Source organism: Lepidochelys kempii, chromosome 3 (genome assembly GCF_965140285.1).
Source record: "Lepidochelys kempii isolate rLepKem1 chromosome 3, rLepKem1.hap1, whole genome shotgun sequence".
NCBI lineage: Eukaryota > Metazoa > Chordata > Testudines > Cheloniidae > Lepidochelys > Lepidochelys kempii.
In genome coordinates, this window is record NC_136382.1 from 159,812,770 (window position 1) to 159,834,005 (window position 21,236).

Below are 21,236 nucleotides of genomic sequence, written 5' to 3' on the forward strand. Positions count from 1 at the left end.
GCTTTCTGGAATGGCACGCACATGTGCCGGTATAAGGGGCACAGCTGGCCTCCACTTCAGTTCCTTCTTGCTGGAACTCCAACAGAGGGGAAGGAGAGTGGGTCATGGAATGGACATGAGCAACGCATATTGAACAACAACAGTTGTGAAAGGTAATCGTTTTTTCTTCTTTGAGTGCTTGCTCATGTCCATTCCATTGTAGGTGACTCCCAAGTGGTACCTCCTGAGGCGGGTAGAGTTAATGGAGTGTCAACGGCAACACAGCTCTGCCAAAGCCAGCATCATATCTGGCCTGCTGGGTGATGGCATAGTGCATCTTGAAGGTGTATACCAATGACCATGTCGTAGCTCTGCAGATGTCCTGGATGGGGACATGCGACAGGAAAGCAGCCGATGATGCCTTAGCTCTTGTGGAATGAGCTGTCATTATTGGGAGGGCACAGCCTGTTCCATCTATTAGCAAGTTTGGATGCATGTAGTGATTCAGGATGAAATCCTCTGAAAAGACACTGGGAGGCCCTTCATCCTGTCAGCCACTGCAATGAAGAGTTGAGTAGATCAGTGGAAGGGCTCGGTGAGCTCCAGGTAGAAGGCCAGGGCATGCCTGATATCTAGGGTGTGCAGATGCCTCTCCTCATGGGACGTGTGAGGCTTTGGACAGAATACCAGGAGGAAGATATCCTGATTGACATTCAACTGCGATACCACCTTTGGCAGGAAGGCTGAATGGGGACGCAGTTTTACCTTCTCCTTGTAGAACACCGTGTATGGGGGCTCTAAGAGCTTTAATTTCAGAGACTTGCCTCACCAATGTAATAATGACAAGGAATGAGATCTTCCACGATAGGTGTGAAAGAGAGCACGAAGCCAGAGGCTTGAAGGGAAGGCCAATGAGCCTGGAGAGGACCAGGTTGAGATCCCACTGGGGAACTGGATCCCAAAGCGGCGTGAAAAGTGTTAAGGCCTCTCAGGAACCTGACTGTCATCTCATGTCAGAATACTGATCGACCCTGGATGCGAGGGCGGAAGGCCGATATGGTCGTCAAGTGCACCTTGATCGATGAAAAGGCAAGACCCTGGTGCTTTAAAGTGAAGAGGTAATCCAGGATGGATTGTAGAGACGACTGGACCAGAAAGATATTCTGCTCCGACACCCTGCAGGAGAAGCGCTTCCACTTTGCCAGGTAAGTCACTCTGGTGGAGGCCTTTCTGCTTTCTGAAAGAATCTGCCAGACCTGACTAGAGCAGGCTTGTTCTTCAAGATTCAGCCACGCAGCATCCACGCTGTGAGGTGCAGAGAGGCGAGGTTCGGGTGCAGTAATTGTCCATGATCCTGAGAGAGCAGGTCCGAGCAGTTGGAAAGTGTCCACGGGGCTACTACCACTAAGTCCATGAGTGTGCCGAACCAATGCTGGCAAAGCCAACCTGGGGCTATCATAATGACTCCCGTCTTGTCTTGACCTTCAAGAGGACTTTGCTGATCAGTGATATTGGCAAGAAGATATACATCAGGTCGCCCGTCCATGACAGGAGAAAGGCATTGAATAACGAGCCACTGTTGAGACCCTGCAGAGAGCAGAACTGGTGACATTTTCTGTTCTGTCTGGTGATGAATAGGTCTACTTGGGGAGCTCTCCACTTCTGGAAGAGCATCTTGACGACCTCCACGTGGAGGGACGAAGCATGGTGAGAGAAAAAAAGGACCCGCTGAGGCGATCCACCAGTGTGTCCCAGACGCCAGGGAAGTTGGAGGCTTCTAGGTGGATAGCATGTTGGATATAGAAGTCCCTTCCTGACAAAGGGCCTATGATCGAGCTCCCCCGTCTGTTGACATAGAACATGGAGGCTGTGTTGTCTGTCAATACCTGCACTACACAACCAGACAGATGGGGAAGGAACACTACACAAGCCAGGCGGATGGCCCTGAACTCTCTGATGTTTATGTGCAATGACAACGCCTCTTGACACCATAGACCATGAGTTCTGAGTGTACTGAGGCTCCCCTACCGAGGTCGAAAGCATCCGACACCAGGGACACTGTAGGTTGTGGAGTCGCAAATGGAACACTTTCCAACACCAAATCCAGGTTGGACAACCATTGCAGGGCAGTGAGTAACTGTGGCAGGATAGTGAGGAGCTTGCCAAGTGATGCCAGCCACATCTGGAGGGGTCTGAGTCATAGTCTTGCATGCTGAACAACGTTAAGTGCATGCCACCATGTATCCTAGCAGCCTGAGACAGAGCTGGGCTGTAGTGAGTGGGTGGGTGGTGACTTGGGCAATCAGATCTGATATTGCCCCAAACCTGGCTTTTGGCAGGAATGCTCTGGCTTGGGAAGAGTCGAAGACTGGTCTGATAAACTATCTTCTGCACCAGGACCAATGTTGATTTTTGTTCATCTATCAACGGGTGCAGCGCTTGGCTGGTGGCTTGTAGCACCGCAACACTGCATTGGACGTACTCCCTAAACTGGCCCTTGATAAGCTAGTTGTAGAGATATGGGTAGATCTGGATACCCCTATGTCTGGGGTAGGCTGCGACCTCTACCATGCACTTTGTTAACACTTTTGGTGCTGTTGCTAGGCCAAATGGGAGCACTGTGAACTGGTAATGAGTCTGCCCGATTACAAACCATAGGAACCTTCTTTGGCCATGAAAAATTGAAATATGAAAATAAGTGTCCTTCAGGTCAAGGGCGGCATACCAGTCTCCAGGAAAGGGATGATGGAGCCTAGGGAGACCATGCATAACTTCAACTTCTTGAGATATTTGATGAGGTCTCAAGTTGAGAATGGGACATAGACCCCCCCCACCCCGCTTTGGCCTTTGGAATCAAAAAACAGTAGGAGTAAAATTCTTTCCCTCTCAGATGCTGGGAAACATCCTCTTTGGCTCCCACCCGCAGGAGAGGCATTGGATCCCGATTGCAGACTGGGAGGTTACTGTTGGGTGCACCCTCAAAATGCCTGCTTGTTACCCGGCTGGTGGTGAGTGGAGCCCAACTGAGCAGAGGAGGTCAGCAGTTGGCCCTCGTGGCACTTATAGCCCTGGCCCGTCTTATGGTAGCACTCCAACCTGGACTGGCTCCCGAAACTCGGGTCTGCTGCGGTTTGAACCGCTTTCTTGCGGGCACAGGCATGTGAAGACCCAGGAAGCGCAATGTAGCCAGGGAATCTTTTGGACCATGCAATCTGTTGTCTGCTTGGTCCGAGAACAGCGCCAGGACATCAAAGGGGTGGTCCTGGATTGAATGCTGAACCCTCACTGGGAGCCTGGATCCCTGTTGCCAAGACGCCCTTCTCATGGACATGGCCAAACCCATGGTCCTGATTGCGGAGACCGCTGCATCTGAGGCTGCTTGGAGAGCAGCCCTCGCCAGTGTCTTGCCCTCCTTGAGAATGGCCAGGAACTCCTGCTTAGAGCCCTCTGGCAAAGAGTCCAAAAACTTGGCCATGGATTGCCAAGTGTTATAATCGTATCCACCAAGCAGGGCTTGGTGGGTGGCCACCCGCAATTGGAAGCTGGCAGTCGAATAAATCTTTCTGCCAGACATATCGAGCCTCTTTGCATCTTTGTTCTTAAGGGTCAAACCAGGTTGCCCCTGCCTGTCACGCTCACTGGCAGCGGATACAACCAAAGAGCTCAGGGAGGGGTTGGTGTAAAGGTATTTGAAGCCTTTAGCTGGGACATAATATTTTCTCTCTGCCCACTTGGAGATGGGGGGGCAGGAAGGCGGGAATTTGCCACAAGGCCTTGATTAACTTTACCACTTCCTGGTGGACAGGCAGAACCACCGTAGAAGGGGCCGCTGCACTCAATATGTCAAATAGGGTGTTGGAAGGTTTGGACAACTCCTTGGCCCGCAGCCCCAGGTTTGCTGCAACTCTTAAGTAGCTCCTGCTGAGCTTTGACATCGTCCTGGGGAATCATATAGAAGGGCCCCACCAACGCCTTATCAAGTGAAGAGGATGAGGAAGTGGGCACAGGTGGGTCGATCAACTGCATATCCGCTGCCGGAGGATCCTTGGCTGAGGCTGACTACCCCTGGACACCCTGCTCTGACTCCTCTTTTGAGTCTTGGGGTGGACGGGAGACTGTCGCCGATCGCTTCTCAGACGTCCCTGAGACTGATCACTGCACGTGCTCCAATATCTGAGGGAACCCCCAAGGGTTCCAGAACTGCCATGGAGCTGTCCACTGGCCCTGAGGCCAAGTGCTTGCTGGCAGTCCCAGGGGAAATCCTGATGAAACTGGCAGGTGACCTTGGCCCGCGGGCACTACGAGCTCCTCGCCTTCCAAGTCTGAGGAGGAAGAGACTTGTCTTGGGAACCAAGGTGTACCACTACCGCCTCTTTGCCCTTTCCATGCTGGTCGTCCCTGTGCTCATCCCCTGGGGACTGGTGCTGGCATGTCAGAACTTGTTGGGTCCTCTGGTGACAGCACTCAGTGGATCAGTGATGGTTGCCCAGTGATAGATGACTCACATTCTGGAAACGGTGCCAGGGCTCCAGTGACCGGGAGCCCGAAGACCTCCATCATGACTCCAGAGATTGGCGTCGGGCTGCTGGAGACCGATATTGTCAATCTAGAGGCTGGCGTTGAGACTCAAGGAATCGGTGCCATGAGGCTGGAGAGTGACGCAGACACTCAGGAGACCAGTGCTGGGCCACTGGGGACTGGTGGCGTGCCTTGGGAGGTTTGTGCCAGATAGCTAGCAAATGACGCTGGGATTCTGGAGAATGGTGCCTGGCAGCGGCGGATTTAGAGTTAGTGGGACCCTGTGTGCAGCTTCATTTTTGTCACCCCTTCTTGGGACCTAGCCAAGAAAAACAACATTCTCTCTTATCTCCCGCCCCACCCCCATTTTACATTCTTTTTTTCTTCCTCCTCCTCCTATAAGTAATCGGAAGTAAATGAAAATAAAGTGAGGTACCTTGATTGTTTTTGTAGTCTAACTTATTTTTCCACAGACCACTTGAAAATCGCTGAAGGTCTCGGCAGACCACTTAATGATCTTTCCAAATATTGTTTGTACCGTTAGCTAACTATTGTAAAGCGCTTTGGATAAGGGCACTTTATAAAAAAATGTAAAAGAACATTGGGTTGTAGGGTCAGGCCATGACTTAGGGTGTGGGAGGGGCCCACTTAGGGCTGGGGGTGTAGGGTCTGGGAGGAAGTTAGGGTGCAGAAGCAGGCTGGGGGTTCGGGTGCAGGGTCTAGCCAGGTGTTAGGGTGTGGGAAGGGGCTCAGGGCTGGGGCAGGGGGTTGGGGTGTGGAGCGCTTACCTGGGGCAGCTCCTATTTGGTGCAAGGAGTGCAGGTGGGGATGTGGGGGGCTTCAGGACTCAGGTTGGCAGGAGGCTGGAGGTGTGAGGGAGTGCACAAGTCAGGGAGGGCATGGTGTGTGTGAGGGGGTTGCAGGAATCAGGGAGGGCAAGAGGCTGTGTGAGAGGGGTGCAGGAGTCAGGGCTGGGAGTGTGTGAAGGGGTTGCAGGAGTCAGGGAGGGCAGGTGGCTGTGGGTGTGTGAGAGGGGTGCAGGAGTCAGGGCTGGGTGTGTGTGAGGAGGGTGCAGGAGTCAGGGAGGGCAGGGGGCTGAGGGTGTATAAGGGGGTGCAGGAGTCACAGCTGGGGGTGCAGGGTCTGGGAGGGAGTTAGGGTGCAGCAGCGGGCTGGGGGTGGGGATGCAGGGTCTGGCCAGAAGTTAGGATGCAGGAGGGGGCTCAGGGTTGGGGTGGGAGGTTGGAGTGTGGAGCGCTTACTTGGGACAGCTCCCATTTGGTGCAAGGGGTGCAAGTGGGAATGGGGTGTGTGTGCAGGAGCTCCTGTTTGGAGCTCAGGGTGGGCATGTGGGGGTGTGGGCTGAGGTCGTGGAGGTGCTCCCAGTCCCCTGCCCTGAGCGGCTTACGGCGGGGGCGGTATGTGTAGGTGGATTGCGGGAGCCTCGCCTTTGCTCCATCCTTCCCCAATTCCACCCTGCCTCTTCCGTACCTCCTCCCGCAAATGCACTGCGGCCCCACTACCCCCCCCCACGAGCGACCTGAGCACCGGCAAACAGCTGTTCGGCAGCAGGGGCAGTGCTGGGAAGGAGAGGGAGGGTCGGAAACGCAGCATGCTCAGGGAAGAGGCGGGGAAGGGGGGAGCCTGGCTGCCAGTGGGTGTGGAGCCTGCAGCAGGAACCCCAGGAGCCTGCAGGACCAAGCTTCTGCCCCTACAGCTACCTGGCCACGGGGCCCCCTATTGTTGGGGTGCCCCATGCCAGGGCACCGTGTTTTACTGTAAATCCACCTCTGGTGCCTGGAGTCCAAGGAGTGGTGCTGGGAGCTCTGGCAGGCCAGCTGGCTTGTGTTGGAGGGCCGACAGCACAGCTCTGGAGACTGCTGGCGGGATGCCACCTGTGGTGGTGCCAGGCAGCAGTGCCATGCAGATGGTGATCATTTTAAGGGCCGTAGGGCAGGATTGCCTCTTGAGCGGGCAACTTTTCTCACAGGCATTGGCAGCACCGGGAGGGACAATATGTCCTTAAGCAGCCTGAAAGTCCTCTGGTATGGATAGCACTGCCAGGTGCTGGATGCCTCTGCTGCTTCCCAGGGTGTTGGGCAGGTCCTGGAGGGGGCTCGACAGATCAGCTGGTGATACTGCAGTCTGGCAGCGCTCTGGAGGGGATGAGCTGCACCATGTGGGTCTTTGCTCACCTCTGGCTTTCTCCTTCCCTTTATGGGACATGGGAGACCGCCTGATCCAGGTGTGTTTCTTCTGCTTCTTTGCAAGTACTGGAGATGGGGATCGGTGCCGTTCGGAGGTCAGGACCAGTGTCACACTCCACACCGATGCGGAGGTGCTTGGAGTGGAATCTGATCTGGCTGGCTCCATAAGGAGCACTCGAAGCTGAATGTCCCACTCCTTTTTGGTGCGCAGCTAACTTCTGCAAATGCGACACTTGTCGCTTACATGGGTTTCCCTCAAGCACTTCAGACAGCTTTGGTGGAGACTGCTGATGGACATAGGTTTTTCACAGCGCTCACAAGGCTTGAAGCCCAGGGACTGGGGCATGTATCGTCCCTGGGCTAAGTCTCACGGGAGACTAACTTATTCTATACTTACACAAAGGGAACTAATAAGAACTACACTAGAAACAACTAACAATTATATACAGCAAAAAACAACACTCGAAGAGTCAAAAATTTGCCGAGGCAAGGGAATGTTCCAGCACCATCACTGGCGGTAAGAAGGAACTGAAGAGGAGGGGGGCGGCAGCTGTCCTTATACCGGCACATATGTGCATCACTCCAGAGGGCGCCAGAGCCCATTTGCTTTAGATACCACAGACAGAAAAACTTCCACCACCGGTGCATGTGGCAAGCGCACACACCTACAGTGAAATGGACATGAGCAATCACTCAAAGTAGTAGTAAATTTTTGGCCAATTTAAAAAATGTATACTTACCCAAAAGACTAGAATAAGATCATTTTAATGAACTAGCAGTTAAATGTAAAATATCTGTATAAAAAAAGAAGAGTAATTTATGCTTCAGACTTCTTTACATAAATCTTTTGTGGCACTGACTTCCAGATTTGTCATTGCTAAGTCCTGCTGCACCATACATGACTTTTTTTTTTGTGGTTCAGTATCATGCAATAAATTCTTAATTACAATATTGTTACTGGGTTACCCGTTATCTAAAATAATTTACATTTAAAAGGCTAACTAAAAAAATTAAATTTTACTGCAAGATATTGACATTCTTTAATAAAAATGGGAGCATAAAGTATGTATTCTTTTTGAAATATAAATTGCTCTTTCAGTTTTCTTAGCTGAAAAGTGTACGTCTGATTAATTAATTCTAAACGATAAATAAGGGACTAGATGACTTAAGGAATTGGTAATGAGACATGAAGTGTTTCATTACTAGGTTATTACTGGTTCAAATCTCGCAAAGGTCTGTAATTACTAAAAGTTGTCTCAGTCCGCTTTCTAGTAGACAACTACCCATATCACTGATCTATTTGAGCGCACTAGTGGCAGTCAATAGAAAGGCCAAGGTCTGAATGAATAAGTATGAAGAACCAATTACCTCTCAGCCACAGGGATGGTCTTCCTAGGTCAAGGATTGAGGCTCAAAGATTGAGTGTAGTGAGGAAACTTGCATTGAAACTTGCTATTCTCACCCCCACACTTCAGAGTGCAATTTTCAAAAGTGCCTAAGAGACTTAGGCATCCAACTCCTACTGACAATGGAAGTTAGGCATCAAACTTTCTTGGGCACTTTTCAAAATACTCTCCCCAAGGTATTAATTATATTAATGTGTTACTTTCCCAAAGCACTCAATTTAAAAAAAGAAACAAATATGGATCTTTACTGATAAATTTGTTTGCTGGAAAAATTATGATCTATGCAGAATTATGAACCAGGCTTTAAAATAAATGCCCGTCAACATTAAAAATTAAACTAAACCCAGTAGCTTAAAACTAACATGTAAGAGCAGATATTCAAATATCTTACCTGCAAAACACCATCATTTTTTGAATTTTTTTCCAAACGTAAAGTTGGTAAAATTACCAAGGCTTTTTCTAAAATTGTTCTAACAGTTGTCTTCCCTCCACCTGTAGGGCCTACTAACATCACACCAACCCGAGCCTGAAAACACATTTGCAAAGATCATTTCTAAGTGGCACTGGAGCTTATTCCTAAAAGGATAGACTATTAGAAAAAAAATTCAATGATTTAGCGTGTGTGCAATTTTAGAATTCTGATATGAATTTGATTTTGTTCTGAAAAATAATTTTTCTTTCTACTCCAATATTAATTTTGTAGTTCTCAATAGGCTTGTGATTATATTAGGATCTTTTGGATACTGTCACAAATCTTCAAAGAATCTCTGGACTTGTACCTCAAATTCAAGACATTTGTCATATTAACAGATGTTCTGCTGTACTTACCAGAATTTGATTGTGAAACTGTAAAACTTTTTCTATCTGAGATTCCCAAGGCTGCAAACATAACTGTTGCATTGCAACAGCTACTGCTTTCTAAGATTTAAAAAAAAAAAATAAATAAAAATCACACAGTTAGCACAGTAATAGTACTTAAAAGAAATTAAAAGGTAAAGTGACTGCTTCTGCAGCACATGCATTTTCCTGAAAACATTTTTAGGAAGGCAGCAGTATCAGCAGCGGAAGAAATTAGAAAAGTAGGTGATTTCCACAATACCAAGGGCTGATTTTCCTAAAAAAAGTTTAAATAAAATAGGTTATTGTATCCCCTAAGAACATAGAAATGTTTCTGACGCATGCTAGAATGCAATTAACAAGACCATAAAGAAATCTCTGATTGGAATTGCAATTCCAACTATAATGCTTAAATATCACATGTATCCGGTTTAGCACAGCTCAAATTGACAGATAAAATGGAACAGATTAAATTATTAACCTAGTAGTTTCTTTCTTTTACTTAGTCCTTCAGTGTCATGACCTTGTCACAGATCTTCATAAAAGAGTTCCCTTTATTTTCTATGGGCAAAGACACATGCTCAGAATTTCCAGTTATTTGAATTATAATACTGTACACATCTTAACTCCTAAGACATGAAACGTTAACTATAATATCATGGAAAATGAAAAGAGAGGGTTACTCATCTTGTGCAGTAACTGAGGTTCTTCCAGATGTGTGTCCCTGTGGGTGCTCCACTTCAGGTGTCAGTGCATCCCGGTGCTGCTGATCAGAGATTTTCGATACCAGTGCCTGGTTGGGACGTGAGTGCGCAGTAACCATCTCATGGTACCGTTGGCGATTCAACTAGCACTCGCGTGTCCTAACTCCTCGGTTCCTTCTCTACTGTAGAGTCCTTACTGCGAACTCTGAAGTACAGGCAAGGAGGGTGGGTAGTGGAGCACCCAGAGGGACACAGATCTCAAAGAACCTCAGTTACTGCACAAGGTGAGTAACCCTCTCTTCTTCTTCGAGTGTTGTCCCTGTGGGTGCTCCACTTCACATTAATGTAGAGCAGTGTCCTCATGAGGATGGAAGGGACTTCGGAGTGGAGTCAATTGCTGAGGCTAGTACAGTGACGCCTAGTTATGTATCCAAGCTGGAGCCAAGAGTGATTGCACAGTGGTTCATGAATGTGTGTTCAGAGGCCCAGGCGGCTGCCCTGCAGATGTCTGGAATGGGAAAAGTGTGTAGAAATGCTGCGGAGGTAGCTAAAGCTCTTGTCGAGTGGGCTCTGATGCCCAGAGGGACTTCAGTGTTATGTAGTGAATAGCATGTATGGCTACAAGCTGGATATCCATTTGGATAATCTCTGAGTTGATATGGCAGAATCTTTTGATCGTTCTGTTGTTGACACAGAGTCTAAGAGATTTATGGAATGGCTTCGTTCTGTCTAGGTAAAAGGCTAAGGCCCGGCGCACTTCCAGTGTGTGCAGGATTCCAGTGTGTGCAGGATTGCCTCTTGAGCATTAGTGTGTGGTTCTAGGTGGAATGTAGGTAAGTGAGCCAGTTGGTTGAGATTGAAGATGATATTTTGGTTATAAACTTAGGATGTATTCTAAGTGTGACTTTATCCTTGAAGAATATTGTGTATGGGAGTTGAGCCATGAGAACCCCTATTTCACTAACTCTTCATGCTGATGTAATCGCGAACAGGAATGCCACTTTCACAGATAAGTGAAGTAATGAGCATGTGGCTAAGGATTCGAAAGGGGCTCTGGTTAGACTTTTGAGAACCAGATTTAAGTCCCACATTGGTGTGGTTCTCGGCTGGCTCGGCACACATTCTGTATGCCCGTTAGGAATCATTTAGTAATTGGGTGGGTGAATACTGATGTCCCATCTACTTGTTGATGGAAGGCCATGATGGCCGCAAGGTGAACTCTAAGCAAGCTCGTAGCAAGCCCTGAGTTCTTTAGGGATAATAAAAAGAAAAGGAGGACTTGTGGCACCTTAGAGACTAGTCAAAGTGGTGCTCGGCTTGCAGCTGTTTGTTTTGGCACCATAGGAAGAATCTTTTCCATTTTTGGAGGTAGATAGTGCATGTGCTGTGTTTCCTGCTGTTTAACAACGTTTGTTTTACCTGTTCTGAGCACGTTAGTTCATTGGGGTGGAGCCATGCCTTCGGGTGAAGTCTCTTCGGGTCCGGATGGAGGACTTGACCATCGTCCTGAGAGAGAAGATTCCGTAGGCGAGGGAAAGTGAACAGTTTGCAGATCACCATGCATGACAGGTAAGGGAACCAAGTCTGTCTGGGCTATGTCGGTACTATGAGTATTATTTTGGCTCTGTCTGTTTGTATTTTGTGCATCACTCTGGAGATCAGAGGTATCGATGGAAATGTGGATAGGAGAGGAGCTCTCCATTTGATGGAGAAAGCGTCCCCCAGGGATCATGCTCCGAGTCCGGCTCCTGAGCAAAACTTTGGGCATTTCTTGTTTACTAATGTTGCAAACAGATCTATGTGTGGTGATCCCCACATGTGAAATATGTGTTGGATTATTTTGTTGTTCAGTTCCCATTCATGCTCTTGGGAAAACCGTCTGCTTAACATGTCAGCCATCATGTTCCATCAGCCTGGGAGGTATGCTGCTGTAACAGAGATGTTGTGTTTTATGCACCAGTTCCATAGTTTTAAGGCCTCTGTGCATAAGGAATGGGAATGTGCCCCACCCTGGCGGTTTATATAGAACATATATGCAATGTTATCAGTCAGGATCCTTATTGTTTTACCTCATATAAAGGGGAGGACATGTAGGCATGCATTGCAAACCATGCGTAATTCAAGCAGGTTGATGTGTAAGTGTGTTTCTGTGGGGGACCACTTGCCTTGGGTTGTATATTGGTTTAGGTGAGCTCTCAATCCAATCAGTGAGGCATCTGTTGTGATTTGTACTGTTGGCAGATCCTGCTGAAATGGGATGCCTGAGCACACGTTTATTGGGTTTGTCCACCATTGTAGTGAATGTAGGCCCTTTGGGGTTGGTATGAGTCTTTTGTGTAGGTTGTGCTTTTGTGAAAGCAACGTAGGTGTAGTCTGGCATGTTTTACAATGAAAGTGGTGGCCACCATATGTCCCAGGAGTTGTTGGCAGGTGCATACAGACACCCACAGGCTCCCTGAGATCACCGATATGATGGAGGTCAGCGCCGTGAATCAGGGCATTGGTAGCAAATGCTTTGGTCTCTACTGAGTCCAGGTGCACGCCTATGAAGTCCAGTTGTTGTACAGGAGTTAGGATAGATTTCTTTTCGTTGATTTGTAGCCCTAGGGAGTGAAATAGAGAGATGGTTTGTCAAGTGATGTGTAGTGTTTCCATCCTGGTAAGACCTTTTAGTGGGCAATCATCTAAGTATGGGAATATTAGTATTTCCTGTCTGCATAGATGAGCAGCTATCACCGCTAAGGTTTTGGTAAAGACCCATGGAGCTGTCAACAGTCCGAATGGCAGTAATCTGTATTGGAAGTGATCTTGTCCCACTGTGAATCACAGGAATTGTCTGAGCAGTATGGATGTAATGTGAAAGTAAGCATCTTGTATGTCGAGGGCTGAGAATCAGTCCCCCTCTTCCAGAGCTGGGATGATTGAGTTCAGTTTGACCATTTTGAATCTGTGGGTGTGGACAAATTTGTTGAGTTCTCAGAACTAGTATAGGTCTCCAACCTCCATTTTCCTTTTGAGTCAGGAAATAATGGGAGTAAAACCCTTTCTCTCTGTGTTGTGTTGGAACTTGGTCCATGGCCCCTAATTGTTGCAGGTGATCTACTTCTTGTCTCAATAAGTGCTCGTGAGAAAGGTCCCTGGAGAGGGAAGGAGCAGGGGGCTGAGTAGGTGGTATGAAGGTAAAGGGGATGGTATAACCCACTCGAATGATCTCCAAAAGCCAGTGGTTCATAGAGATGGTGGCCCACATATGGTAGAATGGTCAGAGTCAATGACCAAAAACTTGGGTCATTGGTTCTATTGGAGCTGGTGGTCGGGGGAGGTCGGTCAGACCCTCAACCAATGCTTCAAAATTGCATCTTGTTTGAAGGTGCTTGGGATGTAGCAGACTGGGTAGGGTGACGTCTCTGTGATTTGTGCCTTTGTCTTTGATTATCAAAATGCCTCTGTTGTCTCTGTCCGGTTGTGTCTCAATTGCACTGGTAAGGTCGGTATCTCCCTCATCTGTTAAGGGGCATATAGATACCCAGGGTTTGGAGCGTAGTTTGAGAGTCCTTCATTGAGTGTAGGACTTCATCTATTTTTGCCAAGAATAGTTTTTTCCCTGTCAAAGGGGAGGTCCTCAACTTTAGTCTGGAGGTCCTTTGCTATTCTAGAGGATTGTAGCCAGAAGGCCCTCCTCATGACTACTGCAGTAGCTGTTGTGCAAACAGCTGTGACCACAACATCAAGGGATGCTTGTAAAGCAATCCTCGCCATGAACTGACCCTTCGGTTATGGTGGATTGGAATTGATCCCTTCGGTCTTCTGGGATGTCTGCTATGAATCCACTGAGTTTTTGGTAATCATCATGGTCGTATTTCACTAGTATTGCTGTGTAGCTGGCCATGCAAAATTGAAGGGTTGCTGATGAATAGACTTTTCAGCCAAACAAATCCAATCTTTTTGAGTCCTTGTCCTGTGGGCTGGATTTATAATGGGGTTGTTTCCCCCATTGGTTCACTGCCTCCAGAACCAACGAGTATGGCTGAGAGTGTGAAAATAGGAAGTCCATATCCTTGTTGGGCACTGAATACTTCCTGTTCGCCCTTTTGCATGTCGAAGGTATGGTTGCTGGTGTTTGCCACACTAATTCTGCTGGTTCCATTAGAGCACTATTAAATCAGTAGCACAACCTTAGTCAAGGATGCTGAGTGTAGTATCTTGAGCTGACATTGGTTTTCATTCACCTCTTCCAGCTGGATATTCTGGCTGGGTGCCACCCATTTGAATAGCTCTTGAAATTGTTTTAAGTCATCTGCAATGGTGGGTTGGGATGGCATGACCACTTCATCTGGAGATGGAGTTGTAAGTTGCTGATTGTTCTTGGTTGTTGGAATCATCCAATTCCTCTACGGAATCCTCCTGTGTCTCCAAGGGCTCATTTGCAGTATCTGTCACAGGACGTATGTGTCACCTATGTGGTGTACGGGGCCTGAGCTTGGTAAACTGCACATGGGTCCCACTGTGCCCATTGCATTGGGAATGGCATGGGAGGCACATCCATGGGTTAGTCAGCTATGGAGGCATGTCCCTGTGTAGGCGTTCCCTGGCACTTGTGTGCAACGGTGGTGGTTCTGTGCCTGATGGGGAAGAATTTCCAGAGTAGAAGACATATCAGCTTCCTCATCACTTGAGAATCTGGAGGCATTTGGTGATTCTGGTTGCACCAGTGCAATTGGCACCGGAGAACCATCAGTGCCGAGTATCGGTGATCCCGGTGTGGATGAGATTCTGATATCGGCCACTTTAGTGAGGGAGCACAGTGCCAAGGGCAGCAGTGCCATGTTCTTATGTGTAGAAGCCTGGGAGATTGATCCCATCTGCCTGTGTGTAGCCTTTGCCGGTGCCAACTTAGTATGGTCAGGTATCGGTTCAGGAGTATGCAGCACCATTGGAGTGGCATAGCAAGCTGAGGCATTGTCGGCACTGTGTCCTTCCTTGGAGTACTTGGTGCTGTGAAGGAAGTTGATTTATGCCTGCAACTTGACTCCTTATCTCTGCCAGCAGAGGTCCCAGTACGGGCAGTGCCAGAGGTGCTCGGCGCATCAAACATGCTCACCCTGCTGGCTGTCGGCCTCATGGGTGGCAATCTTGCTAGAGACCATTTTCTCTTCAACAGTTCTCCATCAGCAGGCGATGTCTTCCTCGCCTTGTGGAGGAGAGAGTACTTGCTCTGTCCAGGGAGGAGGTGCCTGGCGAATCCCCCAATGGGGTTGTTGCCGGAGCGGACGGTGGTGTTAGGGATTTCTCCGTAAGAATCATTTTAAGTTGGAGATCCCTGTCTCTCCTTGCCCTGGCTTTAAGATTACTGCAGTGGGAGCATTTCTGAGGAACGTGTTCCTTTCCTAAGCAGCAAATTCATCGTGAGTGTCCGTCGGAGGTGGGTATTGCGTCCTTACAAGAAGTACATCTTTTAAACCCAAGAGAGGCTAGCATTTTCAGAGTCCAATTTTGGTCGTGGGATAACTGAAGGAAATAGAGGGAAAAAACCCCTAGGAAGGGGTGGTTTTTTTTGTTTGTTTAAGTTTAACTGGCTAGAAAAAGAAGGAGAAACCCAGTTCAACAATGAGTAACTACTGAGGACTAACTTAACTAATAACTATTTTTAACACTTATGGTTCTGTGACACTGCTGTTGGCACTCCGTCTGCAGCCAAGGACGGTTGAGAAGGATCTGAGGGGGTTGGGACTCATGAGCATGAGTTGAATTGCCAACAGCACCGCGAGACGGCTACTGTGCACGCACGTCCCACCAGGTACGGTTACCGAAAATCTCCGAACTGCGGTGCCGGGATGCACCAACACCTTAAGTGGAGCACCCACAGGGAACTTGAAGAACTTTTAAATCCTTTATGACACTGTTATGGCTTGCTCTTTTCTGTAAAAGCCTTATAAATAATGGGCTTGAGGAATCTCAGACTGATTTTACATAAACAGAATTATTCTCAGTATATATCAGTGTAAGGTCCCAATCCTGCAAAGACTTATGCAAGTGCTTAATTTAACTGAAGTCAGTTGGACACGTTGCCTGCTTAAAGTTAGGTCCTCAAACTGCAAAGACTTGCATATTGCTTAAGTAGCGGGAAAATCAGGCCCAATAGTCTCACAAGAGATCTCAAGATGATCAAGGGATATTCGTTCATGAAGGCTGGACAGAGAGCCATTTTCTCTTCAATACACACACAAATTCCAGCTACACATGACCACCAAGACTTGAAAAGACTCTATAGTGTTCAGATCTTTGGGCAAATTTCAACAAATGAAGAGGAAAAAACTCTAAAGGTTTCTCTCAAACAAACTAGAAATCCCACCTTTAACAGAAATCCCATGCTATTTTATATCAACATGTGAAATTAACACAAAAGACAAAAAAGTAAATCTGACTTACTTTTAAAACATTTTTTCTTTAGACAACTGAAATAACTGGACTACAGACAACAAATGTTAAGGGAAAACCCTGCTTCCCCTTTCCTCTGCAGACACATAGGGCCCCAATAGGTAGTGGAACATGTTCCACTGCACAGAACACAGATGAGGGGAACTTGCACAGGAGGCCTCCACTCCCTGGTCTCCATGGGGCTGTGAAGGATGGAGGATAAATCAGCAGATCTGGGACTGGAGATCTCTGGTTCAAATATATCTGTGTGAAGTGGGTCAGGACTGAGTCTTCAGGAGTTGCATAGTGGCTCCATGGCCTAGGGTAGAGAGGGGAAGGATGCTATTTCCCTGGCCACTGGAGAACTCTCCTCCATCAAGCCACATCACTTTGATTTGCTGCATATCAGGGTTTCTCCCTTAATAAAAAATTTAAGAACTTTTGAACCATTAAAGATTTTTTATCCCTTTCTTTATTAAAACAAAACAGTGACATTTAAGTTGTCAATCACTATTCCTGAAAAGCCCTATTCATTTTATTACCTCTAGTTTGAGAGTGCTTATTCTTGGAACTGTAATTCCTGGGAACAGATCTGCCATAATGTTCTCAAACAGAGGAACATCTTCTGCCAGAAACTTGGGTAAATTAGCTTCTTTCACTGAATTGATTATAATGAGAGCTTCTTCTTCTGCAGGAACACTAGTATCATAATTTCTAGAAAAATTATAAAAACATGTCAACCCAGTAATATTTAATATATGGTTCTACCTGTCTTACACCTTGGGGGAATATCATTCTCAGTTTCTAATTTATTTATAATTGTGCATCACACTGTATATTTTAGCAGATATTTTGGAAATAATCACATTTTTGTACAGAAAAGAGTTTGGAAGGACAAAGTGAGATCAAACTTGTTTATTTAATTTGAATTTCACTTTGGAACATAATTTTGCTCACTTTTCTCATTTGGGACCCAATCCAACTCTGAAATAAAATAAAAGATTCTCACTGACTTCAATAAAAGTTGGATCCAGGCCCATGAGTAGTAAATTCATACAAAATCTATTCAACAGGAGGGAAAAAAGGCAAATGAATACAGTAAAACAGGAATTCAAGTCACAGTATATTAAAACAACAATCATAGAAATGTAGGGCTGGACGGGATCTCAAGAGGTCATCTAGTCCATCTCCCTGTGCTAAGGTAGGACCAAGTATACCTAGACTATCCCTGACAGGTGTTTGGCTAACCTATTTGTAAAAGCCTCCTATGAGGGGGATTGCACAACCTCCTTTGGAAGCCTATTCCAGTATATAACTACCCTTTACAGTTAGAAAGATTTTCCTTATATGTAACCTCACTCCCCTTTGCTACAATTAAACTAATTATTTCTTCTCCGTATCCATTGACAGTAGGACAACAACTGATCACCATCCTGGTTATAACATATTTGTACACATATCAGGTCTCTCCCTCAGTCTTTTCTCAAAACTAAACATCCCTAGTTTTTTTTAAACCTTTCCTTATCAGTCATGTTTTCTAAGTCTTTTATCATTTTTGTTGCTGTCTTCTGGGCACACTTGAATTTGCCCACACTTGAAAGTGTGGCATCCAAAACTGGAAACAATACTTCATATGAAGCCTCATCAGTACCAAGCAAAGCAGAACAATTACCTCTCATGTCTAACATATAACACTACAGTTAATACACCCCAGAATATCTGCCTTTTTTACAACTGCAAGACATTGTCTCATATTCAAATTGTGACCCACCAAACCCCCAGATTCTTTTCAGTCTAGCCTATTATTTCCCATTTTGTACTTGGGGATTTGATTTTTCCTTCCTAAATGTAGTACTTTACACTTTTTTAAATTGAATTTCATCTTGCTGATTTCACATCCGTTCTCCAATTAATCCAGGTCAGTTTGAATTCTAATCCTCTAAAAGACTTGCAACCCCTTCTAGCTTGGTGTCATCTGTAAACTTGATAAGCATACTCTCTGCTCTATTGTCAAGTCATTAATGAAAATACTGAATAGTACCCAAGCCAGGACTGATCTGAGCAAGACCCTACTAGATGTCCCGGTTTGACAGCAAACCATTAATAATTACTCTGAGAACGGTTTTTCAACCAGTTGTGCACCATGTTTTGGTAATTTCATCTAGACCACATTTCCCGAGTTTGCTTATTAGAATGTCATGTGGGCCTTATCATGGCTAATACAATCCAGTTCTATAACATGGTCTTAACAGCAGTTAGAAAGAAAGAAAGACAGAAAGAGAAGCTTTTCAAGCTATTAAAGCTGAGGCCCCAGATACATGGGACTTTTTTTTAAAAAAACAAGAAATGCACCTTACGGAGGAACATAATAAACACATCAAAGGTAACTGGTTCCAAACTCCTTATATTTCTCCAGGAATATCAATAAAAGAGTAGAAATCATTATTGCCAAACATATACCTTACAAAGTAAATGATAAATATATAGATAATGAAGGCAAATGTCTAGTTAAAGGTACAATCGGTGATAGAATACTAATGTTAGGAAGTATTTATGCCCCTAATCAAGGTCAAATGCCTTTTTTCAGAAAGTTATCTCGGACACTAGAAGATTTTAGAGAAGGAGATATTATTATTGGATATGATTATAATTGTATCCAGATCCCTGATTAGATAGATCAGAGAGGTAGTATAATAAAGGACAGATTAATTCTGCTCCTGATTTTCTATCTAATGAATAAACACATTTGTGTGAGTCCAAGGGGTGTATTAACCAAAAGGAAAGAGACTACTCCTTTTTTTCAATATCTCATAGAAAATATATGATCTCTAGATCTTTGCTTAGTACAGCAATGTCAGCACTGCAAGGAGGCATCTCAATGATATCATGCATTAGTTTGGCTTCTTATATGACAGTGGAAAGACACACTAAAATGAAAAAATGGAGATTAAACATCTCACTTCAACTCTTTTCTTGTCATCCCATAGAAGATATCAGAGAGGAAAATAAGCAATATTTTAAGGAAAACAATGCTGACTAGATTTTAAAAAGCACTCTGTAGGATATCTTGAAAGCAGTTATTGGGGCATCGTAATTAACAAAAAATTCTATGTTAGAAAAGTTAGAAAAGAGGAAATGCAAACATTGGTCAACAAGGCTGAAAAATTTAAGTTACACCAGAAAACTCAATCGCAGAAAACAAACAAGAGGTCAGAAGCAAGTTACATTTGCTCCAAACCGAAAAATCTGAACTGGCAATTAGATACACAAAACACCTATATTACAAAAAGATTAACAAAAATTGATAAATTACTAGCTAATAGACTAAAAATTTAAAAGGAAGCAAAATTATACCGCCAGTCTGGAAAGCTCCATATAAACTGGCAACTGGCCCAAAAGGTATATGTGAGACTTTTGCAAACTTCTATAGGAGACTTTACTCCTTGGAGTCAGTTGACCATAAGCTGATAGAGGAATATTTAGCTAAAGCTGATATACCAAATCTAGAACCCCTGACCTAGAAGCCCTGGAGCAAGATATTAAATCAGAGGACGATCTAGAGGTTATTAAGTCCCTTAAAAATGGTAAATCCCCATGCCCTGGTGGATTTCATCCAGAATACTGTAATTTTTTTAGGGCACAACTAATAACAATTAACAGTATCTTCAATGAGCTAACAAAAAAAAATCTCAGATACTTGTAGAGACGGACAAGCTGCTCCCCAGCTCCTCTGGCCTTCCCCCAGCCCTGGCTCCACTCCAGGTACCTTCTCATGCTCCCCAGCAGGTAGGCCCATCTCGCTCCACAGCTAGAGGAGACTCTGTCTGCTCCTGGCCCACTGCCCTCTTATAAGGGCCAGCTGAGCCCTGATTGGAGCGTGGCCACAGCTGAGCCTGCTTTCCCCAATCAGCCTGGGAGCTGCTTGCCCCCAGCCACAGCTCTCTCCTGGGCTGTTTGAAGCCCCTCAGGGCAGGTGTGGGGTGACCACCCTGCTACAGAGTCATTTGCCCAGTCAATCAACAATATTGGTAGTCTATCGCTAGCAATGACTAGCGAACATTGCTGATTGATTGGGCAAATGATTGGCCTGTTCAGTCACCAATAATCCTAATATAAATGGAATTACAATAGGAAACAGGGAATGCAAATCAACCTTATACGCAGACAATGTCATGGTATTTGCTATGAATCCTGTTCACATACTATAAGAAGTGCAAGAGGAAATCTAAAAATTTGACAGTGTCAGGATTTAAAATAAACTGTGACAAGTCAGAAGTTCTGGATGTAGGTGTGGGCTCTGATCTGTAGAAAGATAGAAAAGATAAATATAAAAAACAAATGGGTAACTACTTCAATAAGATCAATAGTGATCAATGGCTCCATGTCTAGTTGGCAGCCAGTGTCAAGTGGAATGCCCCAGGGGTCGGTCCTGGGGCCGGTTTTGTTCAATATCTTCATAAATGATCTGGAGGATGGTGTGGATTGCACTCTCAGCAAATTTGCGGATGATACTAAACTGGGAGGAGTGGTAGATACACTGGAGGGCAGGGATAGGATACAGAGAGACCTAGACAAATTGGAGGATTGGGCCAAAAGAAATCTGATGAGGTTCAATAAGGATAAGTGCAGGGTCCTGCACTTAGGACGGAAGAACCCAATGCACAGCTACAGACTAGGGACCGAATGGCTAGGCAGCAGTTCTGCGGAAAAGGACCTAGGGGTGACAGTGGACGAGAAGCTGGATATGTGTCAGCAGTGTGCCCTTGTTGCCAAGAAGGCCAATGGCATTTTGGGATGTATAAGTAGGGGCATAGCGAGCAGATCGAGGGACGTGATCGTCCCCCTCTGTTCGACATTGGTGAGGCCTCATCTGGAGTACTGTGTCCAGTTTTGGGCCCCACACTACAAGAAGGATGTGGATAAATTGGAGAGAGTCCAGCGAAGGGCAACAAAAATGATTAGGGGTCTAGAACACATGACTTCTGAGGAGAGGCTGAGGGAACTGGGATTGTTTAGTCTGCGGAAGAGAAGAATGAGGGGGGATTTGATAGCTGTTTTCAACTACCTGAGAGGTGGTTCCAGAGAGGATGGTTCTAGACTATTCTCAGTGGTGGAAGAGGACAGGACAAGGAGTAATGGTCTCAAGTTGCAGTGGGGGAGGTTTAGGT

General features: G+C 46.0%; 1 protein-coding gene across 1 annotated transcript in view; it reads right to left on the reverse strand.

Annotated features, from left to right (window-relative positions):
* Positions 1 to 21,236, reverse strand: part of DNAH14 (dynein axonemal heavy chain 14) — a 454,606-nt gene that overhangs the window by 234,758 nt on the left and 198,612 nt on the right. The window contains 5 exon segments of the mRNA XM_078851974.1: positions 1,002 to 1,333; positions 3,076 to 3,709; positions 8,502 to 8,636; positions 8,939 to 9,028; positions 16,611 to 16,756. Of these exon segments, the coding sequence (XP_078708100.1) occupies positions 1,002 to 1,333; positions 3,076 to 3,709; positions 8,502 to 8,636; positions 8,939 to 9,028; positions 16,611 to 16,756 (1,337 nt within the window).